The 27662-nt window shown below is 34.5% G+C and overlaps 1 protein-coding gene and 1 non-coding gene across 2 annotated transcripts; one reads left to right on the top strand and one right to left on the bottom strand.

Moving 5' to 3' along the window:
• Positions 1-2458: 2458 nt before the first annotated feature.
• LOC124536841 (zinc finger-containing ubiquitin peptidase 1-like) lies at positions 2459-12048 on the bottom strand. The gene is made up of 16 exons (XM_047113478.1): positions 11905-12048; positions 10586-10826; positions 10136-10455; positions 9936-9991; positions 9739-9849; positions 9078-9401; positions 8520-8627; positions 8021-8137; positions 7708-7879; positions 7388-7511; positions 6944-7097; positions 5329-5420; positions 4619-4749; positions 4377-4465; positions 2987-3115; positions 2459-2728 (listed from the first exon to the last, which is right to left on the bottom strand). Exons 2-16 carry the CDS (start codon positions 10816-10818, stop codon positions 2693-2695), a joined length of 2196 nt encoding a protein of 731 aa, XP_046969434.1. The 5' UTR covers positions 10819-10826; positions 11905-12048; the 3' UTR covers positions 2459-2692.
• Positions 12049-16631: 4583 nt separating this feature from the next.
• On the top strand, positions 16632-16702 carry Trnag-ccc. Its single transcript has one exon. It is a non-coding gene; the product is annotated as a tRNA-Gly (tRNA).
• Positions 16703-27662: the final 10960 nt, after the last annotated feature.

Below are 27662 nucleotides of genomic sequence, written 5' to 3'. Positions count from 1 at the left end.
AATGATCAAATATATGGTGATCGCTGTGTCCAAAACATTTATGCTGTAAGCGTCTAGCCAGATTTGTTTAAAAAAAAAAAAAACAAATTTAAATAACGTTCGAAATTTGAAATCGATCTTTTCCCGCACTAGATTTAAATAACAAAACAATAAGTAATCTTTTTCAAAGATCTCTATCATCTCCTTGAGTTGCTAACAATTTTTAAAACAAATTTAATTCTTAGGCACCTTTATTTGTTCCGATCCAACCTTTTGCCATTTCATTAAATGGGCCGCATTTCGTACATAACATTCACCTCAATATATACAAATGAAACTATACTTAAGAAATGTTTTTTAGTCTGGCAACACTTTATGACACTGGTGTTACTCATTACAGATATTTTATATTTAATACCGTATAACTCTTTGTAACATCGCGTTCAAGTTTGATCACGAGTGAGCCAGTGTAATTAGATACACAATGACTTCTGTATAATAATTATTCTCGTATCTATTTAAAACTTTTGTAATTTAATTTTGTCTTTTAATTATCTGATAATATTATTATAATTATTGTAACACATCAGTGAAATATTTGGAATAACATGTAGAAATTAAATTTCATAAATATACATAGTTTAAGATATTAAAACTTAAATAAAGAACGAAAGGAGGTGTCGATACTAAAAATATTAAAAAATATATATAATAAATTCAAATTTAAAAATGGAACGTTCAAATTTCGTAACGTAAATTCAATTCAGACGACATATATATAAAGTCGATTTTTGAATGCGGCCCATCCAGACAACCCCTCTGCCCACCTACAACTAAACGCAATTCCTATAGGAACTATAGTGATCGTGCAAATGAGTTACACCGTGTTGCAGCGGCTGTGTTCTACACTATCCTTAATCAAACGAAGGCATGCCGTGAAGCTATATTAATTAATTAATTAACTACGTATAGTACGACACAACTTAGATGTAGCATCGGCAATTCAATAAAATCGATTACTGCCGATTTACAACCAATAGAAATAGCTCCCTATCGCGCCATTCGAAACTATTCGTCGCTATAGATTCTCGCGTTCAACCCGAGAAAGCAAGAGCATGTAAATCGACGTTTGTGTAAAGATCATATTCACATGAGAAATAAATATTGATAATTTTTAATTCGGATGTGATCGGTTTTACGAATTTTGCCGATGCTACGTCGAAGTTGTGTCGTACTATACGAATATCTACGATTACAGAGCGATGTTTATATCTGTGTCTCTTTATGTTTGATAACATTTTTAACTGCTATTTTATTGGTAACATATACCACAGATACATATATTTATTGTACGAAAGACAGCTAACTAAATATTGAACGTTAAATTGTAAATAAATATTAGACATTGTAAATATTCGTTATATTATAATTAAATCAAATTGACCGAAAGTAATTGACAAATAATATTGAGGTAGAATTAATATCTAACGACAACTAAATCTAAATAACAATGCCATCGCTAATATTACAATTGAAGTCGAACTTTCTAAAATCTACAACACAATCAAAATCGGTTTAGCTTTTTTTTCAGTGTGATAGGTCATTTTTATCAAAGACGATTCAATGATAATGATCACAAAAGAGAAGCCTTTCTGAGACGTAAATTCGTCAAGAACGAATCTACTGAGTTTCTTGCCGGTTCTTCTCAGTAGACTCTACATTCTGAACCTGTAGAAATGAACATTCACTTAATATAGTTTTGTAAAATGACGATTCAAAAGTGCTTGTAAAAGCCTATTCGAATGAAGTAAATTTTGATTTTGATAAAGTCAATAATTTTCAGGTCACGTTAGTATAAATCGATTATCGATATTAATAGAATCGATAGTAGCGCAACACTATCTCATCGAGTATTTTGTACACGTCAGGTAGTCTTTAACGTACCGTGTATTTTCTCATATAACATGAAGCTCGCTTAGTTTAACCTACAATTATAAAAATTAAGAATTGTTTTAAAAATTCAACTACTTAAATATGACAACAAACTATCAATAATTAATTAAACGCAACGTGTGTATAGTAATGGTTCGAAATGCAACATTTCTGACGCTAAAGTTTTACCTCAATCACGTGAAGTAAATTACACGCGTTATAAAAATGTTACAAAGCTTATTTTACATTTTTTAAATGACACAGATTATAAGAGAGATTATATTAGCTTATACTACATGATAAACAAGCGTGGAGTTAAGACCTGCTGACTTCCAAGCAGGATATATTAATTTAAATAATTGTATTTAACTACTTGACTTTGTATTTTTTTAAATGTTGAAAAAGAGTAACTACTGAGTTTCTTGCCGGTTCTTCACGGTAGAATCTACTTTCCGAACCTGTGGTAGCTTCACTTAATTGTGAAATGACGATTCAAAAGCGCTTGTAAAAGCCCACTTGAATAAAGTTTATTTTGATTTGATTTGATTTGAAAATATTGCGTTGTATATTTTGTGTTTTATTTATGGCCGACTGCATTGTAAGATTAGCGAAGACATTTCATAGACAATAATAAATTAGGACTAGAATTTTATTTGTTAATGTTTTAAGAACTAGTTTGGATAAATATAAACACATATGTACGGATAACGAAATTTCTTTTAACAACACTAGCCTTTCGTACTCTGCTGCCGTCGGGACGGCGTCGGAGCCCCGGCCGGCACTAGGGGATACGAACCGACTGCAGGACCTTGCTGGCCTGGAACAAGTATGGTAGATATATAAAAATTATATTGTATATGTTACCGTAAGATTACAAAACTCGTTAGATTACAATCTGTCTCGTTAGATTGTAAACTGTGAAACATGCTTGCAATTAACGCATTATTTTTCGTGACATATACATACATAATATTATTATATTAAATGAAGAGGTATTATAGGTTTCTGTAGGGATTCTCGTTATATGCACACAATAAAAATTATAGTTCGTTTATATCGATGTCGATGAACTGACCTGATAGTCGCGGTCGTCCTGCAGCAGCCCGCGCACGCACAGCAGCTGGTACTGCCGCGCACGCAGCGCGCACGAGCCGCGACGCAGCAGCCGCAGCGCGCCCTCCGACCCGCACACCGCCTGCCGCACCTGCACACACACACACGCACGGTCTCTACACACGCGCACACCGCCTGCCGCACCTGCACACACACACACGCACGGTCTCTACACACGCGCACACCGCCTGCCGCACCTGCACACGCACACACGGTCTCTACACACGCGCACACCGCCTGCCGCACCTGCACACGCACACACGGTCTCTACACACGCGCACACCGCCTGCCGCACCTGCACACGCACACACGGTCTCTACACACGCGCACACCGCCTGCCGCACCTGCACACGCACACACACGGTCTCTACACACGCGCACACCGCCTGCCGCACCTGCACACACACACGGTCTCTACACACGCGCACACCGCCTGCCGCACCTGCACACACACACACGCACGGTCTCTACACACGCGCACACCGCCTGCCGCACCTGCACACACACACACGCACGGTCTCTACACACGCGCACACCGCCTGCCGCACCTGCACACGCACACACGGTCTCTACACACGCGCACACCGCCTGCCGCACCTGCACACGCACACACGGTCTCTACACACGCGCACACCGCCTGCCGCACCTGCACACGCACACACGGTCTCTACACACGCGCACACCGCCTGCCGCACCTGCACACGCACACACGGTCTCTACACACGCGCACACCGCCTGCCGCACCTGCACACGCACACACACGGTCTCTACACACGCGCACACCGCCTGCCGCACCTGCACACACACACGGTCTCTACACACGCGCACACCGCCTGCCGCACCTGCACACACACACACGCACGGTCTCTACACACGCGCACACCGCCTGCCGCACCTGCACACACACACACGCACGGTCTCTACACACGCGCACACCGCCTGCCGCACCTGCACACGCACACACGGTCTCTACACACGCGCACACCGCCTGCCGCACCTGCACACGCACACACGGTCTCTACACACGCGCACACCGCCTGCCGCACCTGCACACGCACACACGGTCTCTACACACGCGCACACCGCCTGCCGCACCTGCACACGCACACACGGTCTCTACACACGCGCACACCGCCTGCCGCACCTGCACACACACACACGGTCTCTACACACGCGCACACCGCCTGCCGCACCTGCACACGCACACACGGTCTCTACACACGCGCACACCGCCTGCCGCACCTGCACACGCACACACACGGTCTCTACACACGCGCACACCGCCTGCCGCACCTGCACACGCACACACACGGTCTCTACAACCTCTTCCTTTTCACTCGTATAATACAGACCTGAGCCGGTGAATGCGATGGATCCAGCACAAGCAGCGTCGCCTTGCCGTCTTTGTGCTTCTCGTAGCCTATTATCGTTCTGGAGTGACCTGGAATAGACATATTTATAGTAAATTCTTTTGTGATTACATTTTATGTTACTGTATTCTAAATTTTTGTTTTATTGAATCCTTGCCAGCAGTCTTATAAATTATAGACATTAAGATATGATAATAGGACACATAAAAAAGATATGATGTTACCTTGATGCTGCAGGTAGAGAGGTGCCTTGAAGGCGTTCGGTTCATTCTGAAAGTACCTCAGCACCCAGTCGAACAGTGCCGGATGGCTACCGTCGGCTGCTGTCGGTTTGTGGAAATCTATAAGCTGGCATCTGACGAAGGACATTCAGAATTAACATAATAGGCTATTTGACAATGCCAAAAATAAAGTGTCAATTAACAATAATTGATATTATTAATAATCAGTATATATTATGAGTTAAAAATGTATATTTATTAACGAAAGTTGAAAATAATACTTAATTTATTCAAAAATCTATATAATAATCCACAAAAACTGCATTAATTTAAACGTTTGTCACGTGACACAAGACGCTCCCGATTGGCTGGGCTTATGATGAAGTAACTCGCTTGTTAACCTTGCTTGCCTACTATATGTACCACAGATTTAAATACAGGCAAGTGACGTTACGCACCCTACTGCACGAAAGTAAAAAAAAAATTGTCAGTCGGTGTAAATAATATGTAATTAATACCATTTTACAATGCTGCACTAAAGACTACAAAATTTTTGAGTACATAAGTTACCAACTATCAGTAAGAGACAATTATCATAGTATATGTATGTATGCATATAGTCTACTTTAAACTTATGCTAGAAACACCATTGTATAAAATAGTTCAATGTTTCAAATGTCGTTAACAGACGTAGTATATGATTTGATTCTTACCGTATCCTGAGTGAAGAGAGTACTGTAACAACTTCACAAGCACCAATCCACTTACGAGTGTTGTGGAGTTTGCAGCCAAGCTGTTCTGAGCCCTGTAATAGACAAACCACTTAATATTAATATAATTATGGTTCATTTTTGATTGACTTTTCTTAGTTATTAATTTACTGGTTTTTAAGCTTTTTTAACATGTCGACCAATACTACTATCGAATAGCGACAAGTACACAAGGAAAAGTAGGTACGCCCACTGTGTGTAGTAATATTAAACACACTATAAAACCCCAATTAAGTATTATAAGGGTAAGCGAATTCGTTACAACACTTTCGACAACCATCTTTAATTTTTCAAGATTTTAATCAATTTTAAGGATTCCATATCAATGTGTAATTCCGCATTATGGAACCCTATTACTATGCCTGATTCTTTTATCTGTCTGACAAAGGGCTGTATGATTAACACAATACCCACAATAGTGATAAATAATAACTTTTACAAGAACTACCCTCTTCTCAAACAGGAATCACAAAAATACGTCAGAACGCTTAGTAACGGATTAAATGTTCGGTTGACTGTCGGTCGATTAAGGTCCAGTCTGTTTGTATTGGTTGTGGTATTTACTGTTCTTGCATACGTACATACTAATTAACCGTCTATGTATTGAAATATTCTTGTAACCAATTAAAGTTATGTAGTGTGAGGGTAATTGTGTTCAATTATAAATAAATAAAGAACTGAAAAGTATAGGTTAGTCATTCGTGTTATAATTTTTTTTATTTAATCTTAGGGTTTGTTAGAATACATAATCATATTGAAAATTTAAAAAGAGTTATAATTAACCCAAAGATCACAGTCCAAGTAGCACTTGAACGGTTTTTGACTGTGAGCTGAATTTCATCACCAATGGAGAATTATAAATTACGTCAGTCTTTTACTTCGAATCAAATCAAGATACACTTTATTTAAGTAGACTTTTACAAGCACTTTTAAACCTATACCTAACCTGTCGTTTAACAACTATTTTAAGTGAAGCTACCACTGATCCGGAAAGTAGATTCTACTGAGGATAACCAGCAAGAAACTCAGTAGTTACCCTTTTTTAACATTTCAAAATATAGTCATGTTAATTATTCAGAATTGTATATGTTTGTAATATATTCTGCCTGGAAGTCAACAAATATTAATTCCAAGCTTTTTTATCGTCTTCATAATCTTGTATTGAATAATACGCCTTCTTTACCAATGTAGTATTTTTTACAAATTATTCAATTATGAAATGGCGAAGTTAAAAATGTCTGTGGAATTTTAAAGAAGGATTTACTGACTCTCAGTCATTCTGTGCAATTGAGTATCCCATCAAAAACATAAATGTAAAATGAGAGCCAAGTTCAGTTGGAGCACATATGTATCTCGCAAGTCTTAATATATTTGCCAAATTTGACACATTTATGTCAAACAGTTTTTGAGTTATGAGGGGGTCAAAAGTGGCTCCAAATGGTTCATGTAATAAAATTACACACGGTACTACTCGCCAGTTCTGCTACCTGAACTTGGCTGACACGCTACCGCGTGTCTAGATATGATTATAATAATTCTGTACAGTAGTTTATCTAACCTGAGTATCAAACCCCAGCTGCCAAGCTCTTTCCACTAAAAGTTGCAGACTAGGTATGGAGGGCACACAATCGCACTCCTTTTCCGTGACGCCGCTCAACAACGCTGCGTATGGCGGGTGACGCACTAACGATGAAAGCACCATTTGCATGTTCCTGTTATTAATAATGTTTGTGAATAATGTTTAATTCATAAAATATACTCGAAAAATAATTTATTAATTAAAAACTTTATAAGGTTTTTAATTTAGAAGGTTTTGTATTATTTATGACGATAAAGAATAAACACAGCGTTATATTGATTGTCCATATGAATTGAGTTACGCTATTGGAACAATTTTTATAGAACTTTATGTATGTGATAGATGTAAGAGCAAAAACCAGTTATGAGTCACAAAATATCCATATTATGTGAGGTTTAGGTTTGAAGTACAATAAGTTCTCACCTGTAACCGCAACCCCAGCCCCTGTCCCCATATGTACTGGCATAGTGATCCACAGCGCTGCATAAGTAGGTCTTTACTATGCTTGGATTCTGGGCATTTAGTTGAGCTATCCTTTCTAAAATACCTTTAAAGAACAATATTTTAAATTAATAAATAAAAAAAGAATATTTATTATTATAAGAAACTTAATAAATATTTTTTAAAATTAATTTAAATCATTCTATAAATGAAACTTTTTATAAATTATATATTGTAACTGTATGTATATTTTTAAAAATAATAACTATTGCCATCTGTTATTTTATTCTTTGTTAACATACCATTCGTTTTGGAACATCCTGCATCAAGACCTTGAGCGCTGGCTTTGCGCAGACCGACACTACGTTCATAGTATCCCGCTACTGATAAAGCTCCGCTATACACAGCACGCTTGAGACTGCTGGCAGCTCGACTCGTGTAGCCTTCCTCATCTTCCTCCATTCCATATTGAGCCTGAAATCATGAAGCAAGTATTTAATTTATATTTTTAAGTTACCGATAAATGAGGTATATAGGATATACAGCTTGCTTAGGTAAATAATATAAAAATCATTATATTTTTTAACATCTACAAATTAAATAATACATGCATACCCTAAGCAATTGGAATTCATGTTCCTCTCTGTTTTTCTGAGCTTCTTTTTCGGCGGCCGTTAGTGTTGAGGAGGCACTCTCTTCTCCCCTTTCAAAGTGCTCTTCTATATGCTGAATCTAAAAACATTAATGTTTTTGATGCTGCTTCTTACTATATCCATTAAATATAAATTAGAAGTGCTGTAAAATATGACCCCCTAGGTCATAGAGATTATCTGACAATATAAAAATATCAAACACAAGACACATTTTATTAACAGTGTGTTGTGAAACTTATGGTAAAGGTCTAGAGTAAAAATCTATATTGCTAAAACCTTATTAATCACTAAATATTGGTGGCCAACATAGCAAAAGGCATCCATGGAACATTTGATATTTCAGTAAAGTATCTTGAATGGTTCATACTAGTTCTAATTAGTTCCAAATTTCAATAAATAAAGTTATTTGTTTTATGACTTATACAAAGTTTTTTTTTTTAATTGAAAGATCATTTTCATACCAACTCGTGCTGAGATAGAGGCAAAGGCTGGCAGCACACAGGACAGTTACTCACTGGACTTTCTTCCACCATTACCACATCGTCACAAGACGCATTATCCACTTGGTCCTGAAAAACGAATAAGCTGTTACAAGCACACATAATTGTGAATAATTTATAATAAATAAATAAATTTAATAGTTGCCAAAGTTTTGAAGCACAAGCAATTACTAAATTGTTTATTAATTGCTTGCTTGTTTTTTGTTTTGGATTCTCTGAATAAATGTAACGAAAATTGTACTTTAATTGCTCAATTTACATTTATGTTCATACCGACTGTAATCTGTAACTTCATACATATGCAATTTATACTTTTACAAAGCCATTCAGTTAACAGAAATAGAAAACAACAATTTTTTTTTCATTTACAATAGATTAACACTTCATTATGGCACTATATTTTTTATTTAATTTTAAGAACTGTTTTACAGTCATACTTAACTTCATCAAAATAGGTTAAGTGCTTTGTAAAAAATACTCTCGCGTGATGTGAGTTGGTACAGTTAATTTTTTGCTTACCGATTTCTGTGGACTCAAAATGTCCCGATGTTCCACATTTACATGAACCTCAACTTCTGTGCCATTAGAGAACTCCCTTTCACAAATAGGGCACTGATATGACGAGGTATGAGGGCCAGGAGACATAGCCATCGCGGATAGTGCCAAAGTCGGGTTATTAAGTGTTACCGTCGCGTTACTCAGCCCGAGGGTCGCGTTATTAGTTGTATTTGAATTATCATTAGCATTTCCCAAAATAGAAGGTGATGTGAGGTCGAAATGAGCCCTGTTTATATGTTCTTCTAATTTTCTCGGACATGTTGATGTAAAATCGCACAAAAGACACTAAAAGCAAAATTATTAAAGAGTAAATAACATATGAAAGTATTTTGTTTATTTATTGAGTTTTTTAACCAAAATTCTGTAATTGAAACCAAACTGATTACGATAAAATTAGTAAAGTTGTATAAATTTAAAATATTGGCGCGCCGTTTAATTTGATTCAAAGATTCATGATTTGACAGACGAAATTGACGTAATCGGTAATGACAATGAATTGCTATATTTTATTATTTTCTATTACAAGGCAAAGGTACTTATTCGTGGTCCTAATATAAAAAGAAATTAAGACCTTATTTTTTACAATTATTTTTTAAGGTGAGAGCAATTCGATTTTTTATACCTGCACAGTAGGGCTTGGTGTGGGTGCAGATTTCTTAGGTGTATTAGATTTAAGTTTAAGGGCCAATTGTGACCGAAGAGGAGAACCTTGACCTGCACTTGCCATAGATAGCTGCAAAATAAAATTAAATGAATGTTAATAAAAAGAATAATTTACTCCCTAGTTCGTTAAACGAAGAAAATGGTCGTGAAATATACCTTTGATTTATTAGGTGAGTTATCATTGCTATTATGATTTGAGCTCGAATGAATAGCTGAAACAAATTATATTATTTTATGCTTTAAAAAAATACGTACAATCATATAACAGTTGTATTGATATAAAATCCATTGATTAAATTTCTATCGGAGTATGTGATTACTTTGGAATTTAATTATTACTGTCTATATGAAGTTACCTTTGTTATCCCGACCGTTGATCATATCTCGTTCGATGGAATTCTCCCTACTGCATTTTTTTTTCGATATAACTCCATTATTGATATTAATATTCTTTAGTCCATTAGTGAGATTGATGTTTTTAGGTGACCTAGAGTATTTATCGTCGTCTCTTTCACTCTTATAGTCTTTCTCTTGGAAGCCGTTGTAATATGTGTTTTTTGATATGGCACCGTTGTGGTATGACGTAGCTGTATCTGGACTGTGCCATCCGTTTATTGACCCTGGGGTATTGTAGCTGCAACTGTCTGTTGTTGTCATTTTAGAGTCCTCATCAAAGCTGTAATAATTTTTATCGATAAATTAATAATTAATATATTTGCATTTCATATCATAAAAATATGCCTTGATTATGACACTAATGACATTTGTCATTTTGACAGTCAAAAATAACCATAATCAATAATTACCTAGGACTTTGGTCATCTATAAACGCCATTAGTTCCCTCTCCGGCGTTAAATAGTGTAAATGAGCACGTTGCACGTGTCCCACAAGTTGGGGCTGGGGTACGGTGCAGTTGCAGAAAGGGCAATCTGGCCGCCCTGCCACGTGGGCTTCCAGGGTGTGAGATCTCATCCCTTCGTCCGTTAAGCCCTCTGCGCCGCATAGCTCACAAGTATATGGAAACGGACTGCTCGACATCGTGTATACTACAAAGTTATTTACATTCTTACAGTTATAGAGTTAAAGGAGGGTAGGCATTATTTCACATCAATATAAATCTTATGAAATAATATTTTTTTTATTGTCAAATTGTATAATTTGCTTGCCAGTTTCTTAAATATTCGTGCATCATTATAAATTACAAAAAAAAAATTAGGTACAATTATATGGACATTTTAAATAAATGAGTAAGGTTTTTCAGACTCTCAAAGTGTATCCGTATGTACAAATTGTCAGTTGGAAATCCTTATATTAAATATGAATAAATTAGGTAAATTAAAATAAAGGTAAAATCATTTTTTTAATGTATGGTAATTTAGACGGAATGTTACAAAATATTCTTAAATAATTAAAGAGATACGTTAGAGATTTAGTTAAATATTTTCATAAAATATTTAAACATGAATACCGTGTACACTTATAAAGGCCCTTGACCGAGATCTACTTCACATGATGTTAGGGAACAAGACCCAAAGAATCAGCGTTGGAAAAGTTATCATTAAGAATTAATGAGTTAAGTAGACAACGAGTGCGCTTGCCCTAAAAACAGACCGACTAGACATGAATTGATCTAATTTACTACTTATTACGCTGCAACACTGATTTTAAACCGACTTCCGTGTTCTTTTTTAAGAATATGAACGATATTTAAAATATACATGCGTCAAAAAATGACACGTCTCAGTATAATACGTAGTGTACTTTTTTAAATTAATTCGTCGAAGGTCTAACACATGAGGCATTATTTTCACATGTTTTTTTTATGTTTAGTTATTACGGAAACGTCTTTAAAGCCGCAGTATGCTATTCCCACGTTCTGACAGTCATTAGATTGATGCCTTACATAAAAAGTTCGCATAGAAACGATTCACAACATTGAATTGGGGTAAAGTGTCAAATCAATAAAATTACCGCAGTTTTGTTTTGAAGAAATTAACATAATTTTCATAATACTCTATGCTTTTAAAAACAAAGAAAAATCATCTTGCTTATGGTAATATAAATTGATCTAATTCTAAATTTAAAATTGATTTAAAGAAAAAAAAATCTAAAAAGGTTACTTACGTTTTTATTGTCAATAATTTAAGAGCGTAATATTATACTATATCACAACACTACCTAAGTGGTTCGTCACTGTTATTATAATTGGTTTGATCTAACATTTTCAAACATTTAAATAATTAATTTTATTGGTGTGCTGACGACAAGTTGTGAACTAGCGCCATTCATGAAATTCAGGGACGTTGAAAAAAAAGTAAAACCAATACGCATGCGTAAAAAGTATACGACAGTGGCGCCACCATTGAATGAACATTCATTGAATCTATTTTAATCCTAAATAGGTATTATTTTAATAAACGACGTATGTTACAGAGGTTTTATATTAGGAAACTACTTTTAATTTTTTGTTTCAATAAAATGTGAGCTAATTTTGTTCAGTGTAAAATATAAGAAAAATGTAAGTTGCAACCTGCCATCTGTGTAAATCAGGCGAACTTATTTGTTACTTGTAAACATGAAAGAAACAGTTACTTATTTTGTTTTATTGTTATTTACAGAGATGGAGCCAATTGCTGTTTATCATCACGTAGCGAAAGAAAAATAATGTTTCGATAATTCTCTTCTCTTTGAACTCGACAAAAAACAATATGATATTGTTTCCAACGTTTCCTGTCAGCTTTATATGATCTATTTTTCTTCTTGACTATGCTAACATCCGCTTTGGTGTATAATGGGACTCTAAAAAGTTTTCTATATTAATATTGTATGTGAAAGTAACCCTTTCTGTCTGTCGTTCTTTCACGACCAAACCGCTCAACCGAAAATTTGAACTCCAAGAAAGAAAATTCTATTTTTTTTGCCCTAATACATGAGATAAAAAACATCCTAAAACGCGATCAAAGACTCAGACTACTAGTAAAAATTAATTTGAAAGTAAAATACAATTGTATAAAATACAATGAAGGATAAGTATGGGTAGAAATAAAATAGAATTATACATAAGTACTCGTTATTTGTAACTCCACTTGTGTTTTGGATGTTGGTCATCAGGTTTTCGTATTAGGCAAAAGACAGACAGTTCCTTTCGCTTTTATAATATTGACATTTATTTTACTGTAATATTGTTTTCTGTAAAACAAATAGTATGTAAATAAGGCGCGATTTATATTTATTTATTAATCGGATATAGAAAATACCAATAAAATACCAAAATACTCATATACATACCCAAAAACATTATACATTTATAGAATATGTATTAAATAAAACTAGTCATATTAAAAATGATAAAAACAATCAGATATGGACTTTTATAGCTGGATTTACACTGGATGGCTGGAAGCGATAAACGTGTTAGGTGCAATCTTCTAGGAACAGCAGAACCCGTCTGTTATACCTAAGTGTGATCTATATCTGTGTCAAATTTCCTTCGTTTCAATTGTTCTGGAATGGTTGAGTATCAGACATCCAACCATTGAGGTAGCAATCATAATATTAGTGAGATATATAAACTATACTTGTTGTATCATTGAAAACAACTACAACATCAACAAAAGCAGCCTGTGAATTTCCCACTGCTGGGCTAAGTCCTCTTCTCCCTTTGAGGAGAAAGTTTGGAACATATTCCACTACACTGTTCCAATGCGGGTTGGTGGAATACACGTGTGGCAGGATTTCTATGAAGTTAGACACATGCAGGTTTCGTCACGATGTTTTCCTTCACCGCCGAGCACGAGATGAATTTATAAACATCAATTAAGCAAAAGAATATTCAGTGGTGCTTGCCTTGGTTTGAACCCGCAGTCATCGGTTAATATGCACCCTTACCACTGGGCCATCTCGGCTCTTACTGAATACGTGTCGTGATAAAACGTTTTGGCGAGCTCATTAGCAACCGAACTTCAGAGAGCACTTGTATCGTGACCTCAACGCTAATAGACCTCTACGGAAATATGCGGAGATGCGGAAATAATGAGGACCTTGGTTATCAAATAGTTACCGACGGTTATTCTATTGCTTCAGCTCTTGGCTACGTGAGACGATTTAGGGCGGTCGACCATATACGTTTCCTAGCAAGTGGGTTGGAAAGAAATTTATATAGTTCTTGCGTAAAATTAAAATAGTAAGAAAAGTTAAAATTATTTGAATAAGCGCGACCAGCCGCACGATTGCCGAGGTTCGCTCGGATGCGTACCTTTAAAACTTTTGAAATTACAAAAACACATTTCAAAAAGTTGTTACTTGAAAAATAAACATTAAAATAAACCGATCATGTATTCATTTTCCCTTCAGATTCTGACGTTATAAATTTTAAACAGGAGGGGATGGCCATTTCTTTTTTCTTCTTATATTATGGAATTAAAAAACTAGAGAAGATAGTCTTGAGTCATAAATGAATGGATCCTCTCTTTATACCTAACATATCATGTCCGATGGAAGATGAAGAAAATATTTCATAGTAGGAGCTACATAATGTTGTCTTAAATTTTCGCGATTATTACACATTTAAATAAAACTAATTATAACGGATGAATCGCGTATATTTATCATTTTTAAACATCCCGACGTTTCGAGCACTTTGCAGTGTTCGTGGTCACGGGTAGACAAGTTTACAAGTAACAAATAAGTTCGTCTAGCCACTCCACCATCAGATATATCAACAAATGTTATGTTTTGGTTTGGATGGTTACTAGTATAAATGGGACATATATAACATATTCGATTCTATTGTTGGTGGTGGAAGGGAGCGACGGTGGGGGTGATTTATACTTCTTGCAGTGACAGTGTCGTGGTGACACAGACTTTCCATTAAGTGGGTTATTTGTTGTCTTTGTTTGTTTGCTATCGTCGAAATATAAAGTTTTAAAAAAGTATCAGAATATTTGAATTAAGAATACAATTACCTTATTCCGCACAAGATGTGTTTTATCTTTATGTGTGTGTTTGTTTTTATGTACAACTAGTGAAAAAACTACAAAACGAATCTGTGTTGTGTGTGTGTGTTGTTTATAAATAACGTCCGGTTTTTCTTTGTGTTTCTACTGACATGTGTTTTTAGTTGCATAAACTGTTTTCTGTTTTTACAAACGGTTTATATCGTTAATTATCTTTTTTATGAAAAGTTACAGAATAAGCAACGTTAGTGACCTTTCGGGCCCCCAGGAGAATAGGAGACCTGGGCACAGTCACGTGCCCTTATTGTAAGGACGGTACTGATAGCAGCGAATATATTGGTATAAATTATTGGCGATTTATGTCGTTTTCACGCTCGATAACGCATAAGGAGGTTTACTACGCACTACGAACACACGACACCTAAGATTAATGGAAAAGTCAAGTGTAACATTAATAAAGAAGACTCAGGGAGAACGTGTAAATGGGTCAGCCTGGTGTGTTTGTCGTAATACATATACATACTGTGGCTGGCTGGCTGGCTTGTGTTCGATACATCAATACGCGAAAAACTTAAAGAAATCTAATCTAATATTATAAATGCGAAAGTAACTGTGTCTGTATGTTTGTTTGTCGCTCTTTCACTACCAAACCACTGAATTGAATTTGATGAAATTTGGTGTGAAGCAAATTTAAAATCCAAGAAAAGACATTTTTTGCCAAACACGTGTCATTACCATTTACTTAATTTAAAAAGTTAATAATAAATTAATAAATATATCTTATTACTCATTAAAAGAGTTCCTTTTAGAATAGAACTGGATTTAGGCTCCGGTTCCATCATCACCAAAGCGCGATCTTACGAGATTTTCTTCTTAGGTACTTTATAGAAGATTTACTTATTTTCGAAACGGTTGCAGTATTTAAATATTGACGATTATAAAAAGTTTAAATGTAAAGTATACTTAAATAAAATTTATCAATTAAAAATCAAATCAAAATACTCTTTATTGTACACCAGTAAATAAATCACATATACACGGTTAGATGAAAGATGTACAAGAGGCGGCCTTATCGCTAACACAGCGATCTCTTCCAGGCAACCTTAAGGTAGAGGAAAACAGATATAGAAAGAGGTAGGGGTGTACAGAGTAGATATAAACATAATAAATAAATACAGTGTAATATTAATTTATTTAAAAAACAATAATGTACAGTACCTGATATCTAAAATGCATACATTATATGTATCTATCTAATTAAATTAAATTAATAATAATTTATTCGATTTAAATCGTCGAAATATAAGATGTCATCGATTTAATGTCGAGGAGTAACCGTTTTCACATCTAAAAAACCTTGAATATCGTTCTGGTGCGTCAATGCATTTAAAGCAGGATAACATTAATCGTATCTCTCTTTAACTTAACGGTAACTCGTTTGTGAGAAAGAGATGAAGCGAATATGAAACGGATTTCGATATCAAATTTATTTTCACAATGTAAAGTAATTAGTTAAACAAAACAGGGCAACATCTGATATTGGATGAACATGGATATCTAATCCAAATATCCGTTTAACAACCGATGTCATAAAAATCAGATAACGCCCGTGCCTAATATATATACTTTTTTCACGGATTGGGAATTAAAAATAAATTATAATTTAAATTGTTTTAATAAAAGTTGATAGATTAAGCTCTGTTGAGTCAATTTTTGTAGCTTCAATTTGATTAAAGCTTTGATAATTGTGTATGCAGTATGTGTGATTAAAGAGAAAGTGTGAAGCGTTTAAATATTAAAAACTTAGGCTTAGAAATATTTTATTAAAAAGAAAATATAACATACGGTGAAGAGCTTAAATGGATTACGACTAATAATTCAATCCAAGGTTGTCAAGCACTGTTGGTGTAGTGGTATCATGCAAGATTCCCATTCTTGCGACCCGGGTTCGATTCCCGGACAGTGCATTTCATTTTAACATTTTTGAAATTTATTTTTAAAGTAAATTGTAATAGTTATAAATAAAATGAAATAATTCTTCGAATAAATCGCAATCAAAATTTGTATGTTCTTTTAATTAAATCAATACTTGTAGTACGTGGTGTATAATGTTTAATAAATAATGTTATTTATTTTTAATAAAATTAGTAATAAATAAGAATTAAATTAAATATATAATACTTAATGAGCTTAATTTGTGTTAATAAATTCATCTTGTGCTCGGCGGTGAAGGAAAACATCGCGAGGAAACCTGCATACAGCGTCTTCACAGAAATTCTACCTCATGTGTATTTCATCAACCCGCATTGTAAGAGCCTGGTGGAATATGTTACAAACGGTCTTCTTAAAGAGAGTGGAGCCCAGCAGTGGGAAACGTAAAGGCTGCTGTTGTTGTTGTTGATAAAATACTTCATTCAAGAATATGCAAATACTAAGAGAATATTTGAAGGAAGCTTTTAGATAAAATATTAAAATTTTGTTTGTAGAGTACAATTATTACGTACTTTTGTTGCTTTTTAATTTGTTATATATTAAAGTTGTTAGCGGATGGTGTAAGTGACTCTAACGGGACGGTCTTTCAGACAATTTTAAACAAATAAATAAATATGAGACAACATCACATACATTACTCTGATCCCAATGTAAGTAGCTAAAGCACTTGTGTTATGGAAAATCAGAAGTAACGAAGGTACCACAAACACCCAGACCCAAGACAACATAGAAAACTTATGATAATCTATATCGACTCGGCCGAGAATCGAACCCGGAAACTCGAAGTGGCGTACCCTTGAAAACAGGTAAAATTTTGCTTTGCTTTTATTTGGCAAAATTCGACCTTCCATCGAATAATCCGTATAATATCGGAAACAATGCATCGATTTCATTCCGATTTGAAATCCGGGTAGCCATGTAGATGTTAGTGTAACCTTTGTCCAGATATGAACATTTAATCCCTGAATCGACTACTTGTAGAGTGACCATGAACTTAGCTATTTTAAAAATATTGTCTATGGTTTAATATTGGATATCAAATATAAAATGTTAAATGTTTTGACAGGAAATGTGGTTTGGCTCCCTGCAACTGTGTAAGATATATTATAGTGTACAAGTTTATTCACTACGTTTACAATATATATTTTTTTACTCGCATAATTCAATGGGAAATCGAACCTCATGCGACCGGAAATAGTTTAACCGTTCTAAAGGATTTATGTGATTTCCGGGATTGTAAGCATTGACATTTCCCGAAATCCGGGCAGCTACTGATTTTAGGGCTTAAATCCATAGTTTTGGGATTTGCAACCATCGAGCAGCGAATATATCAATAAAGCAGTTTAGGTGAATTAAATTGTTAAGTTCTCAATAATTATTTTAAAACAGATATGCAAACGTCAAAAACCCTGCTAAATGTTCAAGGTCTCGCTTAATATACTAAAATAATGGTCACCCTACATTTGATGTTTATTAAATTTGTCCGAGCCCGGATGAGTCCTACAGGCCCTGTTTAACGTGATAACGTTGAACCTAGTTCTGATTTTATATTCGGACTTATTCGGCAAGGTACAGTTCACATTTAAATAAACATGGCCGAATGCGATGTGATCTTTGTTATTTGCAAATAAACGTAGAAAAAATAAACAAATGTACAGATTTCAAACGGAGTTTTTCAAACGGAATTCGGATGTTAAATTCAGAATAAACAAAAAACATTCGATGTAAAAGGTTGTATGTCCTCTTGTTCTGGTTATTTTTTACAATCAAGTAGATTGTATTATACTAATTATATTTACACTAAATTAAATAATTAATTTTAAATATAAAATGACTAAAAATAATTCATAAATAACTATCTGCATTTTTAATAAAAAATTGCAACAACAAAACAATCAACAGTAACATTTATTAATTAATAGATAATAATTAATAAGGGAAACCAACTAATACAATAAATTATCTGTGATTCAGAAATAGTATGTCCGAAGTAATGAACTTCGCGCCAAAAGTAAACCCGAACCTCCGAACTTGACAGTCGACGGCGCGCTTTTTCTTTAAAACGTATTATGCTACAGGGTATGGTTGTGTTAGGCCGGAAAATATATAAAACAATATTAATTAGAAGATATTCTATGTATGCATAAAATCTTTACTTAATTTTTTAGTCGCCGTTTTTGATGTATATTTTTAAAGTATATAACTATAATTTATGAGTAAGAATTTGTATCTAACTGATTAATGATTGTAACTTAACTGAAAGAAATACAAAACTAATATACATAAATCTTATATCAGAAGATGCAGAGCATTTCGAAGAAGGTTTTAGTATATTATAATATCATAATATATGTATTCGCGCTTCGCTGCTCACCCGCTTTAGACTGTTAACTTGACAAGCGTGAATTTCATATTCTTGTGTAGAAGACAAGCCCTTTGGGGTACTTTTTAATACTAGCAACATTTATTTGAACTTCTTAATTCAAAATGATAAAGGATAAAATGGAGATTCAAAATGAAATAGAATAAATCCAAGTAAAAGCAGCGGTTGCGTTACGTTAACTTGAGTTTCAGATGAAGTTACACTTCAAAAATAGACCGTATATCATGCAGGTTCCCCTCGTATTATATTGCTAATTTCACCGTGTCATAATCTCGTTGATGTGCCATGAAATTAGGTGTTCTTCTTAAAATGACTGTGTTATAAGATAATGCGACGTGGATGGATTAAACGGGTGGTTAAATATAACTTTTGTACTTTCCTTATGTATTATAGGATGACGGTAATGTTTCTTAGGAACAGAAATGGAATTATCACAAATTTTAACGTTGCTTTAACACGAATACTTTGTATTGTTATGAACCAGCCAGTATACTATAGATAGAAGTATTATAATATTCAAAATGTATTTGTCTGTAAGCTGTGTTTCTGTAATTATTGGAAGTTATAAGTAATAATAATAAATATTGGAAAACATCACATGCATTGCTCTGATGCCAATGTAAGTAGCTATAGCACTTGTGTTGTGGAAAATCAGAGGTAACGACGGTAAAAAACACCCAGACCCAAGACAATATCGAAGACTAATGAACTCTTTCTACATCGACTCGGCCGGGAATCGAACCCGGGACCTCGGAGTGGCGTTTATCGACCTAAAGAAGTCGACAATAAATTAATATCGATCGTATATTTAACGTCGTTAAAGAAATCTACTGAGTAATGATTTGCTGATTTCGCTTTAAAATTTATATTAACTGAATACTAATGAAATGAACAATGCTTACTAATTTCAATAGATTTGCTTTTTATTCATAAGATTAAGGACAAACGAAAATAATATGGATAATGGAGGATGTTAGACAGCCTTGGAGTAAGTCATTTGAAAGTCACATCTGTAGTTATGGACCATTTTTGAAGCATATATTATAAAGGCAACGTTACAGCATAAGTTTTATAATATAACAAAATTCCGCTGACATTTTTAACTTTGCCGTTTCGTAAATTCAAATCGTTTGTAAAAAATACGTTGGTAAAAAAATCATATTATTCGATAGAAGATTTTATAGATGATAAAAAACCGTGGAGTTAATACCTGTTAACTTCCAAGCAGGATATATTAATTTAAATAATTGTATTAACTAACATGGCTTTGTATTTTTTAAATGTTGAAAAAGAGTAACTTTTGAGTTTCTTGCCGGCTCTTCTCGGTAGAATTTACTTTCCAAACCGGTGGTAGCTTCACTTAATTGTAAAATGACGATTCAAAAGTGCTTGTAAAATCCTACTTGAATAAAGTTTAAATACAAACTTTATTATTTGATTTTGATTTTTGATTTTATAAAACGGTAAAAAATATCAATTTTGATTGTCGTAATCTGTCATAATTACAGAAAGTTATATATCAGTCGAGATGGCCCAGTGGTTAGAACTTGTGCATCTTAACCGATGATTGCGGGTTCAAACCCAGGCAAGCACCGCTGATTCATGTGCTTAAGTTGTCTTTATAATTCATCTCGTACTTGGCGGTGAAGGAAAACATCGTGAGGAAACCTGCATGTGACAAATTTCATAGAAATTCTGCCACATGTGTATTCCACGAACCCGCATTGGAACAGCGTGGTGGAATATGTTCCAAACCTTCTCCAACGGAGAGGAGGCCTTTAGCACAGCAGTGGGAATTTACAGGCTGTTGTTGTTGTTGTTGTATATATCAGTTTCGGCTACAAGCAGTCTTATTAACTGATGACAAAGTAAAATAACATTTTTTGCGATACATAAGTTAGACTAATTTGGAATTTGACAAGTTGCTGGTATTGTATTTGTTATTTTATGAAGCTTCCTTTAACATTATTTATGTCTAAAATTACAGCTTAAAAATATCTCAACAAAAAGAAAAATTAGCAAATAAAATAAACCGACGACACACCGCAAAATAATTAATGAAATTACAAAATAATTATTAAACCGACTACACTGTGATTTATTATTTTTATCACAATAGTTATACGACCTCTTTTTTTATACAAAAAAATAAAAAATAAAACAAAGGCACCACGGCTGAGCGGACTAGGACTCTGAACGTATTTTTTTTTTCGTCACAGAAAATTTCGTCCATTTCCCGCGCTGTCATGGCCACTAATTTATGTGACAGGTCATTTATGTTTTGTAATGCCGCGGCCATCCGAATACCGAAAGGTGACTATTTACGCAACCACATTGTCTCGAAAGCAACTCACTCAACTCACTTTAACTCTAATAAAGTTAGATTGAGTTATTTGTGCTATAATCTGCGAGTAATGTGGCATTTTAGTAAAACTTTTGGAACAACAGCAGTTGAAATTTTGTTAATTTTAATAAGTATAATTTCGTAACTTTTGTATTTCTTAGGCAACTTTCGCAATTAATAAATTCAAAGCGTATGTTACATAAACGTTCATATAAGTTATATTGTTCGAAATATATCTATGTAAATGATAAAGATTTATATATACAGCTATGTTATAGGAAAATATTATAGTATTTAAATATATCTACATCAGATTAAACTTTTGGAAATTAATTTTATATAATTTGTTGAATTATTTATTCTAAGAAGATAACAATATATAAATAAATAATAGATTATTAATATATATAAAGAATGTAACTCTAAAATTTCAAACCAACTCTTTCTAATGTAATATAGGGTTTAAAAAATGCGGTATAATATTATAAAAAGACACTTTAATTTCATAATAGGTAAGTATAGATATAGAAAAGAATCATATAGCATGATAAATTGGTCTGAAAATCAAAGATGGTTCCTTTAAAAGTTGGTGCGGATCATCTATTACAAACGTACAAAAACGCCTAGCAATCTGGCCGATTTGGGTCAACAGATATTCAGTTTGTCTTACTAAGCCGGATCTTCGGATTTAGGTTTTATTTTATCCAAGCAGTAAAAAGAGCCGAGATGACCCAGTGGAGGATGGTGGTGGTATTGCGGTTTCAAATCTAGCCAAGCAGCACAGAATATTCCTGTACTTAATTTGTGTTTATAATTCATGTCGAGCTCGGCGGTGAAAGAAAACATCGTGAGGAAACCATATTTGTATTCCACCAACCCGCATTGGAACAGCGTTGTGGAATATGTTCCAAACCTTCTTCTCGAAGGGAGAGGAGGCCTTAGCCTAGCAATGGGAAATTTACAGGTTTAATTTCGCACTGTTGGGCTAAGGCCTCCTCTCCCAATAAGGAGAGGGTTTGGAACATATTCCAACACGCTGTTTCAATGCGGGTTGGTGAAACGCACATGTGGCTGAATTTCGATGAAATTAGACATATGCAAGTTTCCTCACGATGTTTTTCTTCACCGCCGAGCATGAGATGAATTATAAACACAAATTAAGCGCATATGTATTGTGGTGCTTGCCTGGGTTTGAACCCGAAATCATCGGTTAAGATGCACGCGTTCTAACCACTGGGCCATGTCAGCTCATATCTATATACCTATTGACTTCTTCTTCGATATAAGATTGATATAAGATTTATATAAATTGTTTTAGCTTTTTGTTGTTTTTGTTTTTTGTTTTTTGTTCGTTTTCATAATTATACGTATCAGATATATATATAAATATATGAAAGCTGTTTAAAAATAAAAGGTATTATGCTAGGGAGATATTTACTATGTACATGGAATTATTTAACAAAACGATGTTTGAATTTTAACAGAGAAAAAGTTGTAATTATTCAGGGAACATGTTTTTTCCTAAAACAAAAAAAAAAACTGACGATCTCCTGTAAAATGTTAAAAGTCGAATTACTGTGATAAATATTTTGATTCTTGTATCATTCAAATATTATATCTCTTGCTGTCAATTTCGCAAATCATTGTTTGATCTGATATGATCATGTGTTACCTCGAGTTTCATGTGTGTTAAGCATTCAGCATACTAAAAGTATTTAGTGTGCTGAAATAGAAATTTTGGACACGTTTTGATGTTGTAGAAATTATAAAATTGGTATATTATATGAATTATATTTATACTAATAGTCAACCGCAGCTTCTCCCGCGTTTTAGGGTATTGTCATGTAAAAAAGGTAAAGTAACAGCCCGTAAATTTCCCACAGCTAGTCTAAGGCCTCCTTTTCCATTAAGGAAAGGGTTTGGAACATATTCTACCCTGTTCCAATGCGGTTTGGTGGAAGTTGTCATGTGTTAGGCAAAGAATAACCTATGTCCTTTTCTTGAAGTTCAAGTTTGCTTCATAAAAAACTTCATCAAATTCGGTTCAGCGGTTTGCTCGTGAAAGAGCGACAGCCAGACAGAGTTACTTTCACATTTAAAATACTATAGATGTATGTTTAGTTTTACAGTTGTTATTTAGCGAATTATATGTGAGATTTAAAATAGTTAAACACCTTATGATTAGTTACTTTCACTGTGTGTACGTTAGTTTCGCTGTTGAGCTGCAATGTACAGTCTACAAAAATGTAGGTACTCGTAGTTATGACTCTATGTAATTTGTGCGAATGTAAGAATAGAAGCAAAAGCGAGGCTCGTGTTCCATATCGTGTTGTGACACAGCATATCATATAGATCTCTTCACTCACAAAGGCGCCCCTTCAAGCTGAATTATAGCCGTGCATTAGTGTGAGTTACGCTCGTACTGTCACGTCTTAGTGTGTGTGAGATGACGAATGTAAAAATTAAGACAGCCAAAAATTAGATTATATTTTTTAATGCACCGCGTTTTCGTTAGTGAACAGATCTAATCCTACAGTGGCGCGGCATATCCAATCGTATCCTTTCTAGAACTCCCAACCCCCCCTCTCTGTCTCTCTCTCTTTATGTGTGTGTGTGTGTGTATTTTATCCTACTAATATTATAAATACGAAATTTTGTGTGGATGGATGATATTTGTAACTCTTTCACGAAAGAACTACTGAACGGATTATGATGAAATTTTACAGTAATATAGGTTGCCATCAGAATAACACACAGACTACAACAATTTATAATAATTTTATGTTATATGGTCACAATATGACGACACATTTCAAGTACTTGTGCGAAGCTAGGGCAGGTCGCTAGTTTTATATATATTACTAATAAATAAAAGGAAGATATTCCTCATTTTAATAATAATATTATAAATGTCAAAGGAACTCTGGCTGTCTGTCTGTCGGTCGCTCTTTCACGACCAAATCAATGAACCGAATTTGATAAAATTTGGTGTGAACTGTGAAGCAACTCGACTCATGGAGTCGAGATGGCCCAGTGGTTAGAACGCGTGCATCTTAACCGATGATTGCAGGTTCAAACCCAGGCAAGCACCACTGATTCATGTGCTTAATTTGTGTTTATAATTCATCTCGTACTCAGCGGTGAAGGAAAACATCGTGAGGAAACCTGTATGTGACAAATTTCATAGAAATTCTGCCACATGTGTATTCCACCAACCCGCATTGGAACAGCGTGGTGGAATATGTTCCAAACCTTCTCCTCAAAAGGGAGAGGAGGCCTTTAGCCCAGCAGTGGGAATTTACAGGCTGTTGTTGTTGTTGTTGTTGTTGTGAAGCAAACTTAAACTCAAAGAAAGGGCATAGGCCTAACATTTTTTTTATGGTATAGGTTGACGGACGAGCATATGGGCCACCTGATGGTAAGTGGTCACCATTACCCATAGACAATGAAGCTGTAAGAAGTATTAACTATTCCTTAAATCGTCAATGCGCCACCAACCTTGGGAACTAAGATATTATGTCCCTTGTGCCTGTAGTTACACTGGCTCACTCACCCTTCAAACTGGAACACAACAATACTGAGTACTGTTATTTGGCGGTAGAATAACTGATGAGTGGGTGGTACTTACCCTCTCGGCTCGCACAAAGCCCTACCACCAACATATGATAACCAAGCCTTGAAACGTGAGCGAAGTGACGGGCGACAACTAGTTATGATATACAGCAAGATTATATAGATATAAAATAGTTGCTAGGGTTTAATATACATATCTGCACACAGGGTACTACTATATGTTATATAGAAGGGACACTGTTAAAATATCTTTGGGAGCATCGTAATTGTATACGGTTGCTGTCGGTCAAACAGTGCAGCCATGTAAACCGATTTCGTACAATGAGGTGTTAGATGTCAAGCGTCACAGGCCTGTGACGTCACCGGAAATTGAATATTGCGGACGCTATCAGATGATAGACGTTTGCTGCGTTTTGGTACAAGCTTGTAATATTTATAAAGGCTTTATCATTAGTTAATATAATATAGAAAATATTATATAGGTAGATCTTGATAGTTTTGTTATATTTTATTGTTCATTTTATACAATTTTCGATTCTGAATTTACTCTTTAAGGATTTAATTATTTTTTTTCGTTTGAAAGCTAACATAGTAAAGATTGTACGCTTATTATTAGTTAGATTTCATTTTCATCAAAGCTACGTACTTACCTTTTAAAAAAGCGTGAATTTAACATCACTATGCAGTACCAGTTAACTGTTCAACTCGGGTCAATTAGGGTCTGAAAAACTTTTACAATGAAAAACAAAAACAAAATGAAAAACCTTTTTTTCCGGCTAAGAAACATGAAATCCTCGACTCTTCTTTACTCTAATATGCATGTATTATACATATAAACTTTCCTCTTGAATTACTTATTGATGAAAACCACATTGAAATCCGTTGCGTAATTTAAAAGATCTACGCGTATAGACGACAGGACGACTTTGTTATATCTCGAGATGCGGGTTAATAAACATATGTATACGTGGAAGGTATTCAGACGTAATGTTCAGATTTCCTGACGATGTTTTCTCAAGCACATGTAAACACAGAGTTTCTGGTGTTAAACCGTAATATTCGGTTACGATTCACCTGTTCTCAGCACAGACATATCAAAATCAAAAAATCAGAAAATCATAAATCAAAATCAAAATAAACTTTATTCAAGTAGGCTTTACAAGCACTTTTGAATCGTCATTTTACAATTAAGTGAAGCTACCACCGGTTCGGAAAGTAGATTCTACCGAGAAGAACCGGCAAGAAACTCAGTAGTTACTCTTTTTTAACATTTAAAAAATACAAAGTCATGTTAATTGAATACAATTATTTAAATTAATATATCCTGCTTGGAAGTCAACAGGTATTAACTCCACGCTTTTTTATCATCTATAATATCTTGTATCGAATAATATGCTTTTTCTACCAATGTATTTTTTACAAACGATTTGAATTTACTAAACGGCAAAGTTAAAAATATCTCTGTTCTATAATAATTGTTACACAAATATGAATTACAATTATTCCGTAGCTGTCAGTAATTCTATTGTTTGGTTGTTTTTGTTGAAATTTGAATTGTAAACACAGAACAAGTAAATGCAAATTGAATAGAAACTCCGCATATGGTACGATTCAAAGAGAACTAATTATTGTTGGGCTATGATTCGTGAGATGGAGTGCTTTGAGTGATTTTTTTTATGTACAAATCTCTACCTACCTACCCAAATCAACTACGGGGGATAGGATGAAGGACTCAATAAAACCTTTATTAAAGGTCAAATATTTTACAACAACAAGAACATCAGCAGCAGCCTGTAAATTTCCCTCTGCTGGGCTAAGGCGTGAGGAAACCTGCATGTATCTAATTTTATAGATATTCTGCCACATGTGTATTCCACTCCACCAACCCACCTTGGAAAAGCGTAGTGGAAGTAGGTCCAACTCGTTGCCTATAAAGAAGGCTTTCCAGCAGTGGGACGTTTACAAGCAGTCATTTTAATCCTCTTTTTTAATCTTACTAGTATAATAGTATCAGTACATATTATTGCACTCTTGGTAATGATAAAACTTAGAGGATAATGTCAAGACAAGTGAAGGTTCATTTATAAAAGATTTTCGAACGAGAAACGACGATTGTAAAATAAATGTGACGTCGCTCCTTGATATACGGTATTGGTGAAAAAAAAACAGCAAGTCGTAATATCTAAGAAAACATTTGAAATTATAGATCCTAGCTGTGAATTTTTAAAATTCTCTCAGTGCTACCAGTAATAAAATAATGTTGACATTTCTAGTTTTAAATTTTAGCTGACCACACTGTCGTACGTGGTTTATACGTGCAAGCGAGTCTGACCGGCAAACTTACTTATAAATCAGGTCATTTTTCTGTGAATAAATTTGTTCCATATCCTACGATACTGAAAAAGAGTATAATGTATTCTCCTAGAACACAAATGTCTTAGTCAATTTTGGCAATCGACAGCATTCGAACCGAAGCGTTCCAAGTGGTTACAATATAGTCCAATATATACTTTAATAATTTGAATTAATATTTGTAATGTAACTGAAATGCAAGTTTATTGCTACGTATTTAAATTAGAATTAATATTTTAATGGTCATGACATTCGATACAAGATTTTATAGATGATAAAAAAA

Source organism: Vanessa cardui, chromosome 17 (assembly GCF_905220365.1).
Source record: "Vanessa cardui chromosome 17, ilVanCard2.1, whole genome shotgun sequence".
Taxonomy (NCBI): Eukaryota; Metazoa; Arthropoda; class Insecta; order Lepidoptera; family Nymphalidae; genus Vanessa; species Vanessa cardui.
Note: the sequence above shows the minus strand (reverse complement) of the source record. Positions and strands in the feature narration are given on the sequence as shown.